The 16,170-nt window shown below is 43.7% G+C and overlaps 1 protein-coding gene across 1 annotated transcript in view; it reads right to left on the reverse strand.

The window, feature by feature from the left end:
- LOC134929033 (transcription factor SPT20 homolog) overlaps positions 1-16,170 on the reverse strand; it is a 74,044-nt gene that overhangs the window by 18,511 nt on the left and 39,363 nt on the right. The window contains exon 4 of the mRNA XM_063924893.1: positions 15,969-16,030. Within this exon, the coding sequence (XP_063780963.1) occupies positions 15,969-16,030 (62 nt within the window). The remainder of the gene's footprint in view (positions 1-15,968; positions 16,031-16,170) is intronic.

A 16,170-nucleotide genomic window follows, 5' to 3' on the forward strand; every position in this document is an offset into this window, starting at 1 on the left:
GCCCTTGGGGGGCCCAAGGCACCCAAGACAGGGGGCCCCCCACCAGCAACCACACCCCGCAGGGGCAAAAGCAGGATTCGGAAGGGGGTTTCCTTTGATGCACGCACGTGTACGTGTGTGTGTGTGTGTTGTCAAAGTCAAAAATATTACATAGAGAGACCATATAAACTGCACACATATAAGTCGCTATACTTGCAAATATGCGCAGCGAGCACAGCAATATATGGAAACACACGCATTTGCTCGGACATGGCACAGAGATGGATTCGGCACTTGTTTCATACAGTACATGGTTATAATAATGAACAGCACCAGACATCATGGAGATTTAGAATTGGCTAATGAATTAATGTCATGGATGTGTATCATTCGAACCGAACCAGATAAACACATCATGTTTGGTATTGAAGCAAGCAGAATAAGGTGTGGTTTAGTTTGAGACCTATTGTGTTGTCGTGGGACATTGCAGCGGATAGATATGATTATATGTATAAAAGTTAAGATCAGCTTTGTTGGGAACAATGGATGATCAACTAAGTTTTCAGGGCTGAACCTGATTAGCATATACAAAGAGAATGGTGACTCAATACAAAGGAGAAAGAAAGACCCCTCCCCCAGGTACTGGTCAGACAGGAATGTGTTGGTCATCACCCATTGTGTTACATAACCAAGGCCACTGATGCAGCTGGCTCACATGCTGGGAGGGACACACACTTCTTGTGGTTGACACACCCCCACAGCTGGAATGCAGGTATGATATACCCACTGGAGATCACAGGGCTGACTCTCTCACTCAGAACTAAGCTAGCATCAAGCAGCATGGCGGCTACATCCCCAGGACAGAATTCCTTCCCAAAGGCTAAGTATAGAATCACATGGCTATAGAAGGAAATATAGACATATTGCTTTCTGGTTTAAATAGGATATTGTAACTTGGCTGGGATGATTGTTGGGTGTTTGTGTTGGTGCCCTGTGGAATCTGTGATGGTAGCTGGGATCTTGTTAATCATAAATACCACCATGCAGTACTTTTGAATATGTGCTGGTAGCAATGGCAGGCTGATACTTGTGAGTACCTGGTGGTCTGGTCTTGTGATAACTCATATGCTCTGGTTATAGAGATACTGAAGTTGTTTGGGATGTGAAATTATGAGATGGTTCTAGGAAGTTGGATTACATTGTGAAAGGTGTTTTAGATGGTTTGGAATTGTAAAATCAGAACATATGCATTGTTTTGAGGCTTGGACATTTTGGAAGAAAATGGAGTCTTGTGTTTTCTGCTATGTGATTGTGGTTTAGTATAGAGTGCCATGTGTTTGGACCTGCAAATATAAAATGGCTGCTGCTGGATGTCTTCCCCTCCCCCCTTTCAGCCATGTGGTGTGGTCTTTGGAATCAAGTGGAGGTTTCTCAAAATGGAGTCTAGCTTCCATCCCATGCTGTATTCAGCATTGACTAACTGCGCAGCGATTGTCTCTCACATGTGTAGTTTTATCTGCAACCATGTTGTCTCTTATTTAATGTAATCATTGTCTTTCTGTGAGCCAATCTCTCTCTCTCTCTCTCTCTCTATCTCTCTCTCCTCTTTTCTCTTATATATCTCATAGTATTATAGCATTGTATTGTATTGCATTTAGGTCAGTGTAGTATTGTCTTTTTGTATTTATTGTTTAGTTCTGTGGTTAGGAAGTCTTTGTTATACTGTAGTGTATCATATGTACTGTTATCCCCTTTTACAAGTATATTAGATATAATACAGTTAATAGGCCTTGGAACCTAAACCAGTATCTGTGTATTTACTATAGTGTTAAGTGTTCACTTGAGCGTCGGTGACGCACAAGCAGCTTTGTAGATAGTCAGGTTACACAAGGTTGCACTTACACCCTGTATTCACATTAAGGTATTCTGTGTATTTCATTGGTATAAGGTTTTAACATAAAGGTATAGCGTTGTAAGCGTCTGCATCGCTGGTGACCTCCTCGTGGTCTCGAGCGTAAGCTACGCTACAGCGAATCTTTCCCCTAGACATAGCCAATAACGTGTCCTGTGATCACTGGGCCGTGAGCGAACGTGACGCTTGAGCGTCTCGCCTACGGCTGAGCGATCGCTACGCCAATAGCGTACCATTACGGTACTTCTTGAGCAAACAGCGTACAGTGTTCTTAGCTTCATAAAGGGTTGTTTATACGACAAGGAATTTAGCATTGTCAATTGCGGGCTCGTCCTATACTTCTCATATCTGCACTAGGTAGATCAGCAGACATTATCCCTCCAGCAAAGGGTGGGAGGTTGTCTCACAGTGCTGACGGGATAAGCGTCTGCTTCGCTTAGATAAAGAGTGCTGAAGGAACCCGGTAACCGGAGGTAAGAACAGTACGCTATTGTCTTTGAAAATCTGGTTTTTATTTCAATTTGGTGCCAACTACACACTCAGGCCTAGAATAACTTTAGGAGTTTTGAATGATGACTTTCTTTGTGACAAGAGGCCGCATGGTCTGTCCACCATTTTGTGTGACCCTCATGGAGGTGGAAGGGGGAGGAGCAGCGGCCATTTTGGGAAGGTCAAAAAAAAAAAAAAAAAATTTTTTTTTTTTCTGAGCGGCTGGTTTTCAGTTGACTCAGGAAACAATCAGCCATCCACTGTCAAAAAGAAATCATCATTTAATGAGGTTTTTTTTTTTATGCATTTATTTAATCTATATCATAGTCAATCATAAGTAATAGTGATTGGTACTTATATGTAATTTCATATGCGTGTGCTTACATCAATGTATGTTATTAGATTAAATTTAGAATTGCATTTTCATCTGTGTAAGTTTCACATCTCACATTCCTGTTTGCCAAATTTTATAGTTGATAGAAAGTGCTAAAAAAGAGATTTGCTGTTATTTAATAGTAGAGGTAATAGTTAAAGTATAGAACAACACACGATTTGTCTAGGAGATAAGGCAGTCAGTGTGGATTGCGGTAGATGATCAGGGATCATCTACATTGATAAAATATATATTGTGTTACGGTGGATCCTTTGCATTGCGTACACGTGTCACTAACAAAGACTAGCGTACGCAATCCGAAAGGCAGGACGCACGCAGCGTACATTACGCAACGTAGCGTCTGGTTACGCCCATGTAGCCCAAGTCACGAAAAGTTGAATTAGCGCAAAGCGATAATTAGCGCAAAAGCGATAGATAACGCGAAGCGGTAAATAACGCAAATCTATTTTTGGAAAATCTGAAATTTAGTTTAACAGATCCTGCTCCTAATTGGTAACACTCTTGGCCTGAAGACAATTTCTGCGCAGAAATAGATATAGAAACAAAGTGTACATGTGTTGAGTGAGTGTGTTTTGTATACAAAAGTTTATATAACTTTAAGGTGGAACCAAAAAGAAAGCCGGGTACTCGTCAAGGGACATACGTGTAAGTGACATATACGGTGGCCAGGGAGGCATCCCTGGTTAAATAATATTTGAGCATTAGAGTATAGCGGACCATAAGGTAACAAGACCAGGAGGTCATAAGGAACAAGACCAGGAGGTCATAAGGAACAAGACCAGGAGGTCATAAGGAACAAGACCAGGAGGTCGTAAGGTAAAAGGTCCGCTATAAAAGTCCAGTGGCACAACGCCTGGGGTGTTGGTGCAGAACCCATATAGGCCATAAGCTCTTGCTGAAGGAATCGCGGCCGGAAACATCGATTCCATTGGTCTTTCAGTACATGACAAGTAGTGCTCGTGTACTGAACGATTGGACCGCACGTAATTGTGTGCAGTAGTTAGTAATCTGACCTAATACCATTAGAGTAAAGTGGTCACAAACGCTATTTGTACATTCTGACGTGATTTGTGTAATTTTTTATTTTTGGAAGGGAAGTTCGCTGGTCACTCAGGAACTATCTAACAACCCCACCTTTACTGGAAAGAGTAAGTGTCCTGCGGGTAACCCTCATATGTTCCAGTAAACTGAAGGTTCCATAGGGGCCCTGTATCGAGTACGCCAGCACCACGTCGGTGTGATCAGGTCGTATTGGTCGAGGTGGGCGAGTGAGTGGGGTACTCGGTAAACCGCCACCGCCGGCCTACTGTGGAGTAATTTGGTTGTCTGAAAAGGCTTGCTGAAAACCTTGATACAGAGATCCAAGGAGGACTAAGCAACACCTGCAGACTATGGGGGCCAGTTGCTCAGGTAGGGGGCGATCAACCCTGGTTCAGGTTGATTCTGTGAACCGACCAGTTGGGTCGGCACGATATGTAATGTGTGAAAAATATGGAATTCACACCGAATCTTTATGTGATGAATGGGAGAGAATGACTGTACAAGACAGGGACAAGTTCCCAAGAATAGGTAGCTTCAGTCCAGAGGTGTTACAAAATTTAAGGAGGAGGATATGTCTCGTAAAATCATCAAAGAGACGAATTCAACATCATGATTACTTACAGTTATGGCACCAGGAAGGTGAGATACAGAGAGGTTTGGCTCTGGCGGCAGGATCTGGGGCAGTCAGGAAGTTGATTGCCACAGCTCCTCCCCCACCATACATTGCAGGAGAGGAGTTGATTGCGGAGAGAAAAGCACAAAAGTGGAACAATAAAAATGCTCTTAGCAACTGTAGTATAGATAATAAGAATAAGTGTAATGAATGTAACAATGATTATTGTAATACTGTTGAATGTACAACTATTAACCCATGCAAGTCGCACCCCATGTTAAACTTTCCTCAGGAATACAAACAAGAAAGTGAGCCCAGAACGATGTCGGCACCTCTTCCAGAAGCCATCCTACAAGACATCCAGGTGGACACGACCAAATTGGTAAAGGCAATAATCAAACCCCCTAACGGAGGGTCAGGTGAGGTCGTGTCCACAGGTACGTACAATGTTTTATATCACGCACAAACAAATGTACCCCATATTGTAAGACCAAAACAAGGTGATGTAATTGAGTTTAGTCCTGTCAGGGTGATCACAGTCCCCAATGGGAAGACTGACGATCAGGGAACCATTCCCGTCAAGGACAGTGCAATGCGCCATCCCTGGTCCCGGACAGAATTGAGATCAATCATGTCTGATTACCCAGATCCTAGGAAAGATCTAACTGTATGATCAAAGATTCACAGAAGGTATATCAACTCCCTAGACAACGACATAATCATGGTATCCAAGGAATCAGGTAGGTACAGGGAAAGCGGTTGATGGTGATGAGCATCCAAACGTTTGAGGAGGCATCAAATCAGCCAAGACCCCATTTCACTGACACTTGGAGGAAGCCCAGGGTTTGTTATCATTGTAGAAGAGAAGGGCATTATGCCAGTAACTGTAATAACCCACATAAAGTTAGACCCCCTAGACATGAAAATGAGCATGAATATGACACACCAAATTACAAGCAGGGATCATATAGGAAGAATTTTGGGCCACACCTATAATATATAGTCAGGAAAGGTGATTATTAGGAATGGAGGCAAGCCTGAGGTAACGGTTAATAAATTGGGAGGTCATTCACTGAAGACACAGGAATGACCAGGTTAAACGTTGTAAATGTATTTGTGAAAAATGTTTTTTCTTTCTCTCTCTATCCCCATCTCTGACGATTATTGGTAAGAATTCAAACATTGCATATTCGCTTGGTCCTTGCAGAAGTCTACCAAACCCCAGCATGACCTATCCACCACAATGTATTCTGGCCAGATACAGACAGTGGAATAATGCAAGTGCTGGTGGGGAGGGACTGCTCAAGGAAACCATTAGACACGTAGATACGACAGCCAAATAGTCTGACAATGTTTTCTTAATGTTGACAATGTTTAAAAATGCTTTGTTTCTCTTCTCTTATTGGTGGTTATTGTCGGGTTATGTAATGTATATATGCACATGAATTGTTCTCTATCTCTTTTGTTTTTTATTTTCGCTCTCTCCTCACTCATGTTTCCATGATTTAAAGATGGTATGCCACCCCTAAGTGTTAACCAATGGTAATGCCAGATTTTGCTCCACACAGAAAGATCGCTAGTTAGGAAGAAAGATTACATCACCAGAAGGTTCATTCGGAAGACTGAAGAGACAGCACCTTTTGAGAGGACAGCAGAACAAAAAGAACAACAAAACGAGAGAACTTATTATCGTAACGAGTTCTCTCCCCCTCAAACTGATTTTCTTATACCCCCTTTACAAATTTCTTCTTTTCTCCTCCTGTAAGATGGACTTGCCCCAAGAGACTGTGACATGGATTTTCCCGCTAACCATGATGTTGACCAGAGCAGTCTGTTTCGGTGAGAGTACCAGTGAGGTCGAGAAAGGATCCAGAAAGGTCCTGATGACTGAGACGGAGGTGTAAATTTCCAATAGCAACCCAATCACCAAGCAAAGGCGAGTACCGGGCACGATCTAACAACCATGTTATTTGTAAACAACTGTGAAGGAATGTTAGTTCAAAAAGAAAGTTGTATCTGTAGGCTCTGTAACAAAGTAATGCCAATCCAGTTTTAATATCCATATGGACCGGCATCCATTGAGTGACTATCACTCCTTAGTGGGTAATGTGTTAAATAAGACCGATTGTTGGGTATGCTCTCAAGTACCTCAGGGACACAGCAAATCAGGGCTAGTACCATTTCCTTTAACGTTAGGGGAGGTACTTGAGCTAAGTGGTGGGAGACCGGTGGACCGGAGGTTTAACATCTCCAGCCCTCCTAGTTTGAAGCTCCACCAATACCATGTGGATAGGTCCCTCTTATGTTTTAACATCTCCAATCCCAGAAAACCGGGAAATTGGGAAGTGTCATGGAGCAACCTTACCATGACCTTTTCACACAGAGCAGATAGAATGCCTACAGATACAGAGCTCGTACGCCACATAGTCAGTAGAGGAAAATCTTTCCGGTATCGATATACCTTAGGAAATAGGATTACTAGAGTTGGAGAGGTATCACCAGGATACTGTGCACATATCGTACAAACCGATACGTGCATTAGGCAGATGGAAGAATTAGGGTCAGGAGATTTCACCTGGAAGGTTTGTAACATGGTCATGTCCTTCTCCGTCCCCTATGTTCTCCCCGATGATGCATATTTCATATGTGGGAGAAAGGCGTACAAGTGGCTTGCCCCAAACTCTGAAGGATTGTGTTATATTGGAAAAGTATTGCCTGAAGTGATGACTGTTACACATGACAAAATGAAGGACATACACCGTGGTGCCCAAGCTCCTTATACTCACACTCATTACGAGCACCGAGTTAAAAGACAACTGTCAGAAAGGTTAGAGCATCCGGCCTCTGATCTTATCCATGAATCCACCGGGATTTAGGTTCTAGTCGCGTTAGATTTCACTCGTACCGCTCGAGGAGTGATGAATTATAAATACATTTCCGCACTCGCCAATTTGTTAGATAATATCACTGAAATGTATGATGACACGTTTAGATACACTGGAAGAGAACTTCAAGCTTACAAAACAGAACTAGTTCAGCATAGAATGGTTCTTAATTATCTTACAGCAGTAACAGGCGGATATTGTGTTACATTGGCAACACAGTACGGCATAAAGTGTTGCACGTATATCACAAATAGCACCGAGGATCCGGTAGAGGTCATAGACCAAAAGATGGACGATATTCTCCAATTGAAGTGGGAATTTCGTCGAAAACACAATCTCACCCTTGCTGCTGTAGGTAATGAGCTGACTGGTTGGGTGTCATGGTTGAACCCGCGAAATTGGTTCTCCGGTTTGGGAGAGTGGGCTCAAGGAGTCATAATGGATGTTGGAAAGTTTCTACTGTGTATTTTGGGTGTCGTTATATCGATTGGATTGATATTTAGATGCGGGCAGGCTTTAATGAGGTGTAAACAAAGTACGAAAGTGATGAGCTTAAGGAGTGAGGAAACTGTAATTAACCTGGATTTGATTTATGACCCAATGATAGAAACCAGAATGTGATGAAAATGCGATTATACGGTCCGTTTCTTTCACCTGTTTTTCTGCTTTTCTCCAAGATACAAAGACCCCCTTGGACGAGGAAGTTGACGAGACGGTATACAGACAAAGACCACAGACAAGACCAAAGATGAAGAAGATTTGACAACTTTAAATATGGACACTTGATGAACTTTGCCATGGATCCCCAGTTTCCCTAGTACTTTTAAATTCACGCTAGCCCAACATTTTTTGTAAATCTGATGGCTTAGACAAAGCTATTTGCTCATGCTTAAGGAGCAAAACAGCGCAAAGAAGACGACTCTCAACAGATACCGAAAACGACTTCGACGACAGATGTACATTTCCCTGACATAGAATATTATTGCATTTTTCGTAAGTGTTCTTTATCTTCATCTCTACAACCCTCAGGTAACGACACACATAGACGATAGGGAATACAGGCACAGATATCAGCAACCACATACCTCCCCCATTCATGTATCATCAACTAAAATGTGCATCCCCATTTTGTTACAACTGAAAGCCGAAATGAGCTCGGTAAAGTTTGACAGCCCATCCACAGACCTGTACCACAGGATAAGAAGGAATTCAAATGTATACTTCGCAATACCTCGAAGCTTGATTTACCACACGTACGGCACGATGATACATGACCCTCCAAACATGGACTCATACACACATGCTTCTACTTTCTCACTAGGTCATACCCTCTTCACACCTTCTCCTCTCTCCTCCCTTACCCAACCATGGAAATGTATTAACCCCTGACATATATTTTTCTCTTTTTGAAATGTTTTAGGAAGTGGCAGTTATTGGTGACTGCCAAAGGGTGGACTGTCAAAGTCAAAAATATTACATAGAGAGACCATATAAACTGCACACATATAAGTCGCTATACTTGCAAATATGCGCAGCGAGCACAGCAATATATGGAAACACACGCATTTGCTCGGACATGGCACAGAGATGGATTCGGCACTTGTTTCATACAGTACATGGTTATAATAATGAACAGCACCAGACATCATGGAGATTTAGAATTGGCTAATGAATTAATGTCATGGATGTGTATCATTCGAACCGAACCAGATAAACACATCATGTTTGGTATTGAAGCAAGCAGAATAAGGTGTGGTTTAGTTTGAGACCTATTGTGTTGTCGTGGGACATTGCAGCGGATAGATATGATTATATGTATAAAAGTTAAGATCAGCTTTGTTGGGAACAATGGATGATCAACTAAGTTTTCAGGGCTGAACCTGATTAGCATATACAAAGAGAATGGTGACTCAATACAAAGGAGAAAGAAAGACCCCTCCCCCAGGTACTGGTCAGACAGGAATGTGTTGGTCATCACCCATTGTGTTACATAACCAAGGCCACTGATGCAGCTGGCTCACATGCTGGGAGGGACACACACTTCTTGTGGTTGACACACCCCCACAGCTGGAATGCAGGTATGATATACCCACTGGAGATCACAGGGCTGACTCTCTCACTCAGAACTAAGCTAGCATCAAGCAGCATGGCGGCTACATCCCCAGGACAGAATTCCTTCCCAAAGGCTAAGTATAGAATCACATGGCTATAGAAGGAAATATAGACATATTGCTTTCTGGTTTAAATAGGATATTGTAACTTGGCTGGGATGATTGTTGGGTGTTTGTGTTGGTGCCCTGTGGAATCTGTGATGGTAGCTGGGATCTTGTTAATCATAAATACCACCATGCAGTACTTTTGAATATGTGCTGGTAGCAATGGCAGGCTGATACTTGTGAGTACCTGGTGGTCTGGTCTTGTGATAACTCATATGCTCTGGTTATAGAGATACTGAAGTTGTTTGGGATGTGAAATTATGAGATGGTTCTAGGAAGTTGGATTACATTGTGAAAGGTGTTTTAGATGGTTTGGAATTGTAAAATCAGAACATATGCATTGTTTTGAGGCTTGGACATTTTGGAAGAAAATGGAGTCTTGTGTTTTCTGCTATGTGATTGTGGTTTAGTATAGAGTGCCATGTGTTTGGACCTGCAAATATAAAATGGCTGCTGCTGGATGTCTTCCCCTCCCCCCTTTCAGCCATGTGGTGTGGTCTTTGGAATCAAGTGGAGGTTTCTCAAAATGGAGTCTAGCTTCCATCCCATGCTGTATTCAGCATTGACTAACTGCGCAGCGATTGTCTCTCACATGTGTAGTTTTATCTGCAACCATGTTGTCTCTTATTTAATGTAATCATTGTCTTTCTGTGAGCCAATCTCTCTCTCTCTCTCTCTCTCTATCTCTCTCTCCTCTTTTCTCTTATATATCTCATAGTATTATAGCATTGTATTGTATTGCATTTAGGTCAGTGTAGTATTGTCTTTTTGTATTTATTGTTTAGTTCTGTGGTTAGGAAGTCTTTGTTATACTGTAGTGTATCATATGTACTGTTATCCCCTTTTACAAGTATATTAGATATAATACAGTTAATAGGCCTTGGAACCTAAACCAGTATCTGTGTATTTACTATAGTGTTAAGTGTTCACTTGAGCGTCGGTGACGCACAAGCAGCTTTGTAGATAGTCAGGTTACACAAGGTTGCACTTACACCCTGTATTCACATTAAGGTATTCTGTGTATTTCATTGGTATAAGGTTTTAACATAAAGGTATAGCGTTGTAAGCGTCTGCATCGCTGGTGACCTCCTCGTGGTCTCGAGCGTAAGCTACGCTACAGCGAATCTTTCCCCTAGACATAGCCAATAACGTGTCCTGTGATCACTGGGCCGTGAGCGAACGTGACGCTTGAGCGTCTCGCCTACGGCTGAGCGATCGCTACGCCAATAGCGTACCATTACGGTACTTCTTGAGCAAACAGCGTACAGTGTTCTTAGCTTCATAAAGGGTTGTTTATACGACAAGGAATTTAGCATTGTCAGTGTGTATATATATATATATATATATATATATATATATATAGAGAGAGAGAGAGAGAAAATGTCCACGAAGTGGGGATGCACTCTCGCTGTATAAATACCAATCAATCAAAGACAATCACATGTCACCGTAGTTTTTAATGTCGACGTTTCGGCCTATAAATAGGCCTTTCTCAAGACCGGTGATACAGCATGTCAGATGTTCAATAATAACAGTCGAAAAAATAAATATCTGCAAAGACAATAATCACAATCAGATTTACAAGCCTCACCGGTCCCTGGGAAACCACACACCACAGTGGGGAAAAATTTTTGCTTTAAAATTTGAATAAAATTGGGTGTATATACTATATTAGGTTATCACCCAGGTGAATCACCTCCACCTAATCAGTACCTGATGACCCATACCTGTAACATATCGTCCACATCTTACAGTATCAGTTGCATATGACACTGGACCTGGACAACTTAGACAGGCCCACAGGACTTATTGTCCATACCACTAAAACACATAAGAAATACAAATGTGATTTGAAATTATCACTCTACCAACACCCACTGGTGTATTGCCAAATTTATATATAAACCAAGGGACTAAAGATTACCTATTAAGTGGCCATCCTCACACCTGGATGCAGCTAGTGATGTAGCCATTCAAAATGCTGTAAGGGGGTCCAAGGTTAATTCATATCCAAAGCTCGTCATCAAAACAGCCCATAATGCTATAATCTACTTACTTATAACCGGAGACATCATGTGTGCAGCTGCATAGCTTCCCTGACTATGGAATGAATTTAAATAGCATGCCGGCCGGAAGTGACGCGGTGCTAGGGGAAAAGAAACCATCTAGTCCGCCGGGCTATATACACCAACAACTCACAGCTATGACCCCCTCCACCAACAAGGGCCGAAGGCCAGCCTGAGTTGCGTTGTCCCCATACATCAAACATCGCCGGCAACGGCACCCGCAGGACAGAGACCGACAGCCGCGTCACCCTGCGTTCCACCAAGGCGGAAGTGACGTGGCGGTGCGGTCCAAGGCCGTGAGTACGAGACCGGAAGTCGCGTCGCCGTGCGTTCCATCTAGCCGGAACTTTGCCTCCAACCCGCAGGACAGAGACCGACAGCCGCGTCACCCTGCGTTCCACCAAGGCGTGCTATTTAAATTCATTCCATAGTCAGGGAAGCTATGCAGCTGCACACATGATGTCTCCGGTTATAAGTAAGTAGATTATAGCATTATGGGCTGTTTTGATGACGAGCTTTGGATATGAATTAACCTTGGACCCCCTTACAGCATTTTGAATGGCTACATCCCTAGCTGCATCCAGGTGTGAGGATGGCCACTTAATAGGTAATCTTTAGTCCCTTGGTTTATATATAAATTTGGCAATACACCAGTGGGTGTTGGTAGAGTGATAATTTCAAATCACATTTGTATTTCTTATGTGTTTTAGTGGTATGGACAATAAGTCCTGTGGGCCTGTCTAAGTTGTCCAGGTCCAGTGTCATATGCAACTGATACTGTAAGATGTGGACGATATGTTACAGGTATGGGTCATCAGGTACTGATTAGGTGGAGGTGATTCACCTGGGTGATAACCTAATATAGTATATATACACCAAATTTTATTCAAATTTTAAAGCAAAAATTTTTCCCCACTGTGGTGTGTGGTTTCCCAGGGACCGGTGAGGCTTGTAAATCTGATTGTGATTATTGTCTTTGCAGATATTTATTTTTTCGACTGTTATTATTGAACATCTGACATGCTGTATCACCGGTCTTGAGAAAGGCCTATTTATAGGCCGAAACGTCGACATTAAAAACTACGGTGACATGTGATTGTCTTTGATTGATTGGTATTTAAACAGCGAGAGTGCATCCCCACTTCGTGGACATTTTTTCTAAATTAGTGGACCTTATGGTCTATTGGAAGCACCCGCGGCCTTGTCTCTACTTTAGGATGTAAGTGCAGGAGCACCCTTGGATATATATAGATAGATAGATAGATAGATAGATAGATAGATAGATAGATAGATAGATAGATAGATAGATAGATACATACATACATACATACAGTGGTCGAGGTGGAAATTTTGAAGTGGGGGTATGCAAAAGTCAAGGACACAATTATGCGCGCGCAGGGGGTGCGGTCACACAAAAGGGGGTGTGGTAACACTAAAGGGGGCATGACCAGTGTAGTAGAACCCCTTAAACTATCTAGTACTGGTGCCCCTTTCACCTTATAGCACACGGTACGAACTGAAATTCACATTATAGCACATGGTACGAGCCGAAATTCACATTATAGCACACTGAATGAGCCGAAATTCACATTGTAGCACACTGAATGAGCCGAAATTCACATTGTAGCACACTGAATGAGCCGAAATTCACCTTGTAGCACACTGAATGAGCCGAAATTCACATTGTAGCACACTGAATGAGCCGAAATTCACAGTGTAGCAGATTGAATGAGCCGAAATTCACATTGTAGCACACTGAATGAACCGAAATTCACATTGTAGCACACTGAATGAGCTGAAATTCACATTGTAGCACACTGAATGAGCTGAAATTCACATTGTAGCACACTGAATGAGCCGAAATTCACATTGTAGCACACTGAATGAGCTGAAATTCACATTGTAGCACACTGAATGAGCTGAAATTCACATTGTAGCACACTGAATGAACCGAAATTCACATTGTAGCACACTGAATGAGCTGAAATTGTGACAGCAGGGAAAGAGAGAGTGACGACCGGGAAAGAGAGAGTGACGACAGGGAGAGAGAGAGAGTGACGACAGGGAGAGAGAGAGAGTGACGACAGGGAAAGAGAGTAACGACAGGGAGAGAGAGTGACAACAGTGACAGCAGGGAGAGAGAGAGAGTGACGACAGTGACAGCTGGGAGAGAGAGAGTGACAGTAGGGACAGGGAAGGTAACGACAGGGAGAGAGGTGACAGCAGGGGAACATTACCACATTTGTTGCGGGTGAGCGGCGGGTGGCTGGCGGTGGTGAACGGTGGGAGGCTGGCTGCGGTGAGTGGCTGGCGGCGGCGGGCGGCTGTGAGCTAGTACAGCGCTCTACACAGCCGCTGGCCGCCGCGCAGGGACGTGGAGCAACATGTGCAGCAGGATGGCCACTTCCTTCGCCTCCTGCTGCACTTTAATTTCCTAATTTCGTATACCGCCCCACTTCGACCATTGTATATATATGTATATATATATATATATATATACACTCCAAAAGTATGTCACTCAGCGGGCTTCTTAATCACATATCACAAACGCCAGCTAGTTCAGCAACGTTTTGGGTTTTATTTACCCTTTGTCAAACAGCACATATACGACAAAAGGGTAAATAAAACCCGAAACGTTGCTGAACTAGCTGGCGTTTGTGATATGTGATTAAGAAGTCCGCTGAGTGCCATACTATTGGAGGTTATGTGAAGGCAGTTTAAAGAGAACCACGGCTGCTGATTAAGGAGAGGGAGTGCCGGCCAATCGATTTGTAAATTTATATATATATATATATATATATATATATACACGTTACATAGAACTCATACCCCCACATACACACAAATACATAACATACACATAAAACACATACACACACATAGAAAATATACACATATACATACTGTATACACTAATAGAACATATATACACATACATACCGTATACACATATAGAGCACAAACTGTGCACACACTTACATGGAAGCCTGCCCTGAGTAAAGGGGTGAGAACTGAGGATGCCACAGCCAGGAGATATTGCTGGGTGCCAGGGACACAGTTCACCATTAGGCCCCGCCCCCACGGCAAAAATGCCGTGATTCGCGGGTCGCCGGGGAGGGGGCGGAGCCAATATGACGTGAATCTATAACAATGATCTCATATTAGCTCCTCCCCCTCTGCTCCGACCCCCAAATAGCGGTATACAGCTACAAGGGGGCGGAGCTCCGAAAGCCTGCCGTAGGGCCGGACAGCGGGCATTGAAAACAAAAAACATTTGGGCCACCCCTCTATTCTCTCTCTCTCCCCCCCCCCTCCGCCCCTCTCCAGCCCAGCACAGCACAATGCCAGCCAACGGAAACACAACAGGAGAAGTCGGGGTCAAGGCTCCATGCTGCAGCAGGGAGGAGAAGACTCCCGGCTGCTGGGGAGGGAGGATTCCGAGCTGCCAGCGGGTGTGTGATGTCCCGCTCGCGGCTGTTTCATGTGGCTCCCTCCCCACTCCTCACGGGTCAGCGGCTGATACAGGGCAGAGGGAACAGCAGCACCAGAGCGGTGCAGAGCAGCTTCGGCTGGGGGGCCCCTTATGCCAGGTGGGCCCGTGGTACTGACCCCCTTGGCACCCCCCTTAATCCGGCTCTGCGGAGTCCCCAGCATGGTCCTTACGGAGTCCCCAGCATCCTCTACGGACTACGACAAATAGATTTACAGGTAAGTAAAATCTTATTTTTTTCAGTGCCTCTGGCTCTACAGTGTTATAAAAATACAAATCACAGAATGCCCTGCCAGTATACAAGATGGAATGTTTGTAAATAGCTGGAGAGCCATAGGTTATACTGGCATACATCCAGCCACATCATACCTCCCAACATTTGTGGATCCAAAAGTGGGAGTCCTGTGCCCGAAAAGGGGTGTGGCCTAAATGATACGGTGTGGCCTAACGGAAAGGGGCGTGGTATCACAGCGGTGCCACAATCTCAGGTAACGCCCCCCGTTTGTCATCACTAAAGGGGGCATGACCAGCGCTCTGTGAGCCGCTGGCATGCTCCCTCTCCCTTCACTCTATTCACTCTCTCTATTCACTGCTACTCTGCTAAGCAGGGCAGCGATGACCGGAGCCTCCCAACTGCCCCCCCGACAGGAGCTTCCCAACTGCCCCGTCCCCACCGCGGGACACTGTGGCCCTCGGGTTGGACAGCGGGACAGTCCCCAAAAAATGAGACTGTCCCGCGAAAATCGGGACAGTTGGGAGGTATGGCCACATAATACATGTGATACAATTACTGTATGTTAGAGATAGGTTGCTGTTCATGCATTATGGGCAGGTGAGGTGTGCTCACCACCCAGCCCCTGTATACAAGCTATAGAAATATTACTGCGTATACAGTCATCATATCCGGGAAAGCAGAGCCAGCTTAAACACAAAGGTTCAGTCCAACTGTTGAAAAGGGAGAGACGAGAGAAAGTAAGAGCATATGAGGGGAGACTGTAAGAGCTTACAATCTATAGCATATAATGAGTGCACATGCAGCATCAGACAAATAACAAGAAATGTATAGATAATTTGATTCATATATA

The sequence above is a fragment of the Pseudophryne corroboree genome, chromosome 5 (genome assembly GCF_028390025.1).
Source record: "Pseudophryne corroboree isolate aPseCor3 chromosome 5, aPseCor3.hap2, whole genome shotgun sequence".
NCBI classification, from domain to species: domain Eukaryota; kingdom Metazoa; phylum Chordata; class Amphibia; order Anura; family Myobatrachidae; genus Pseudophryne; species Pseudophryne corroboree.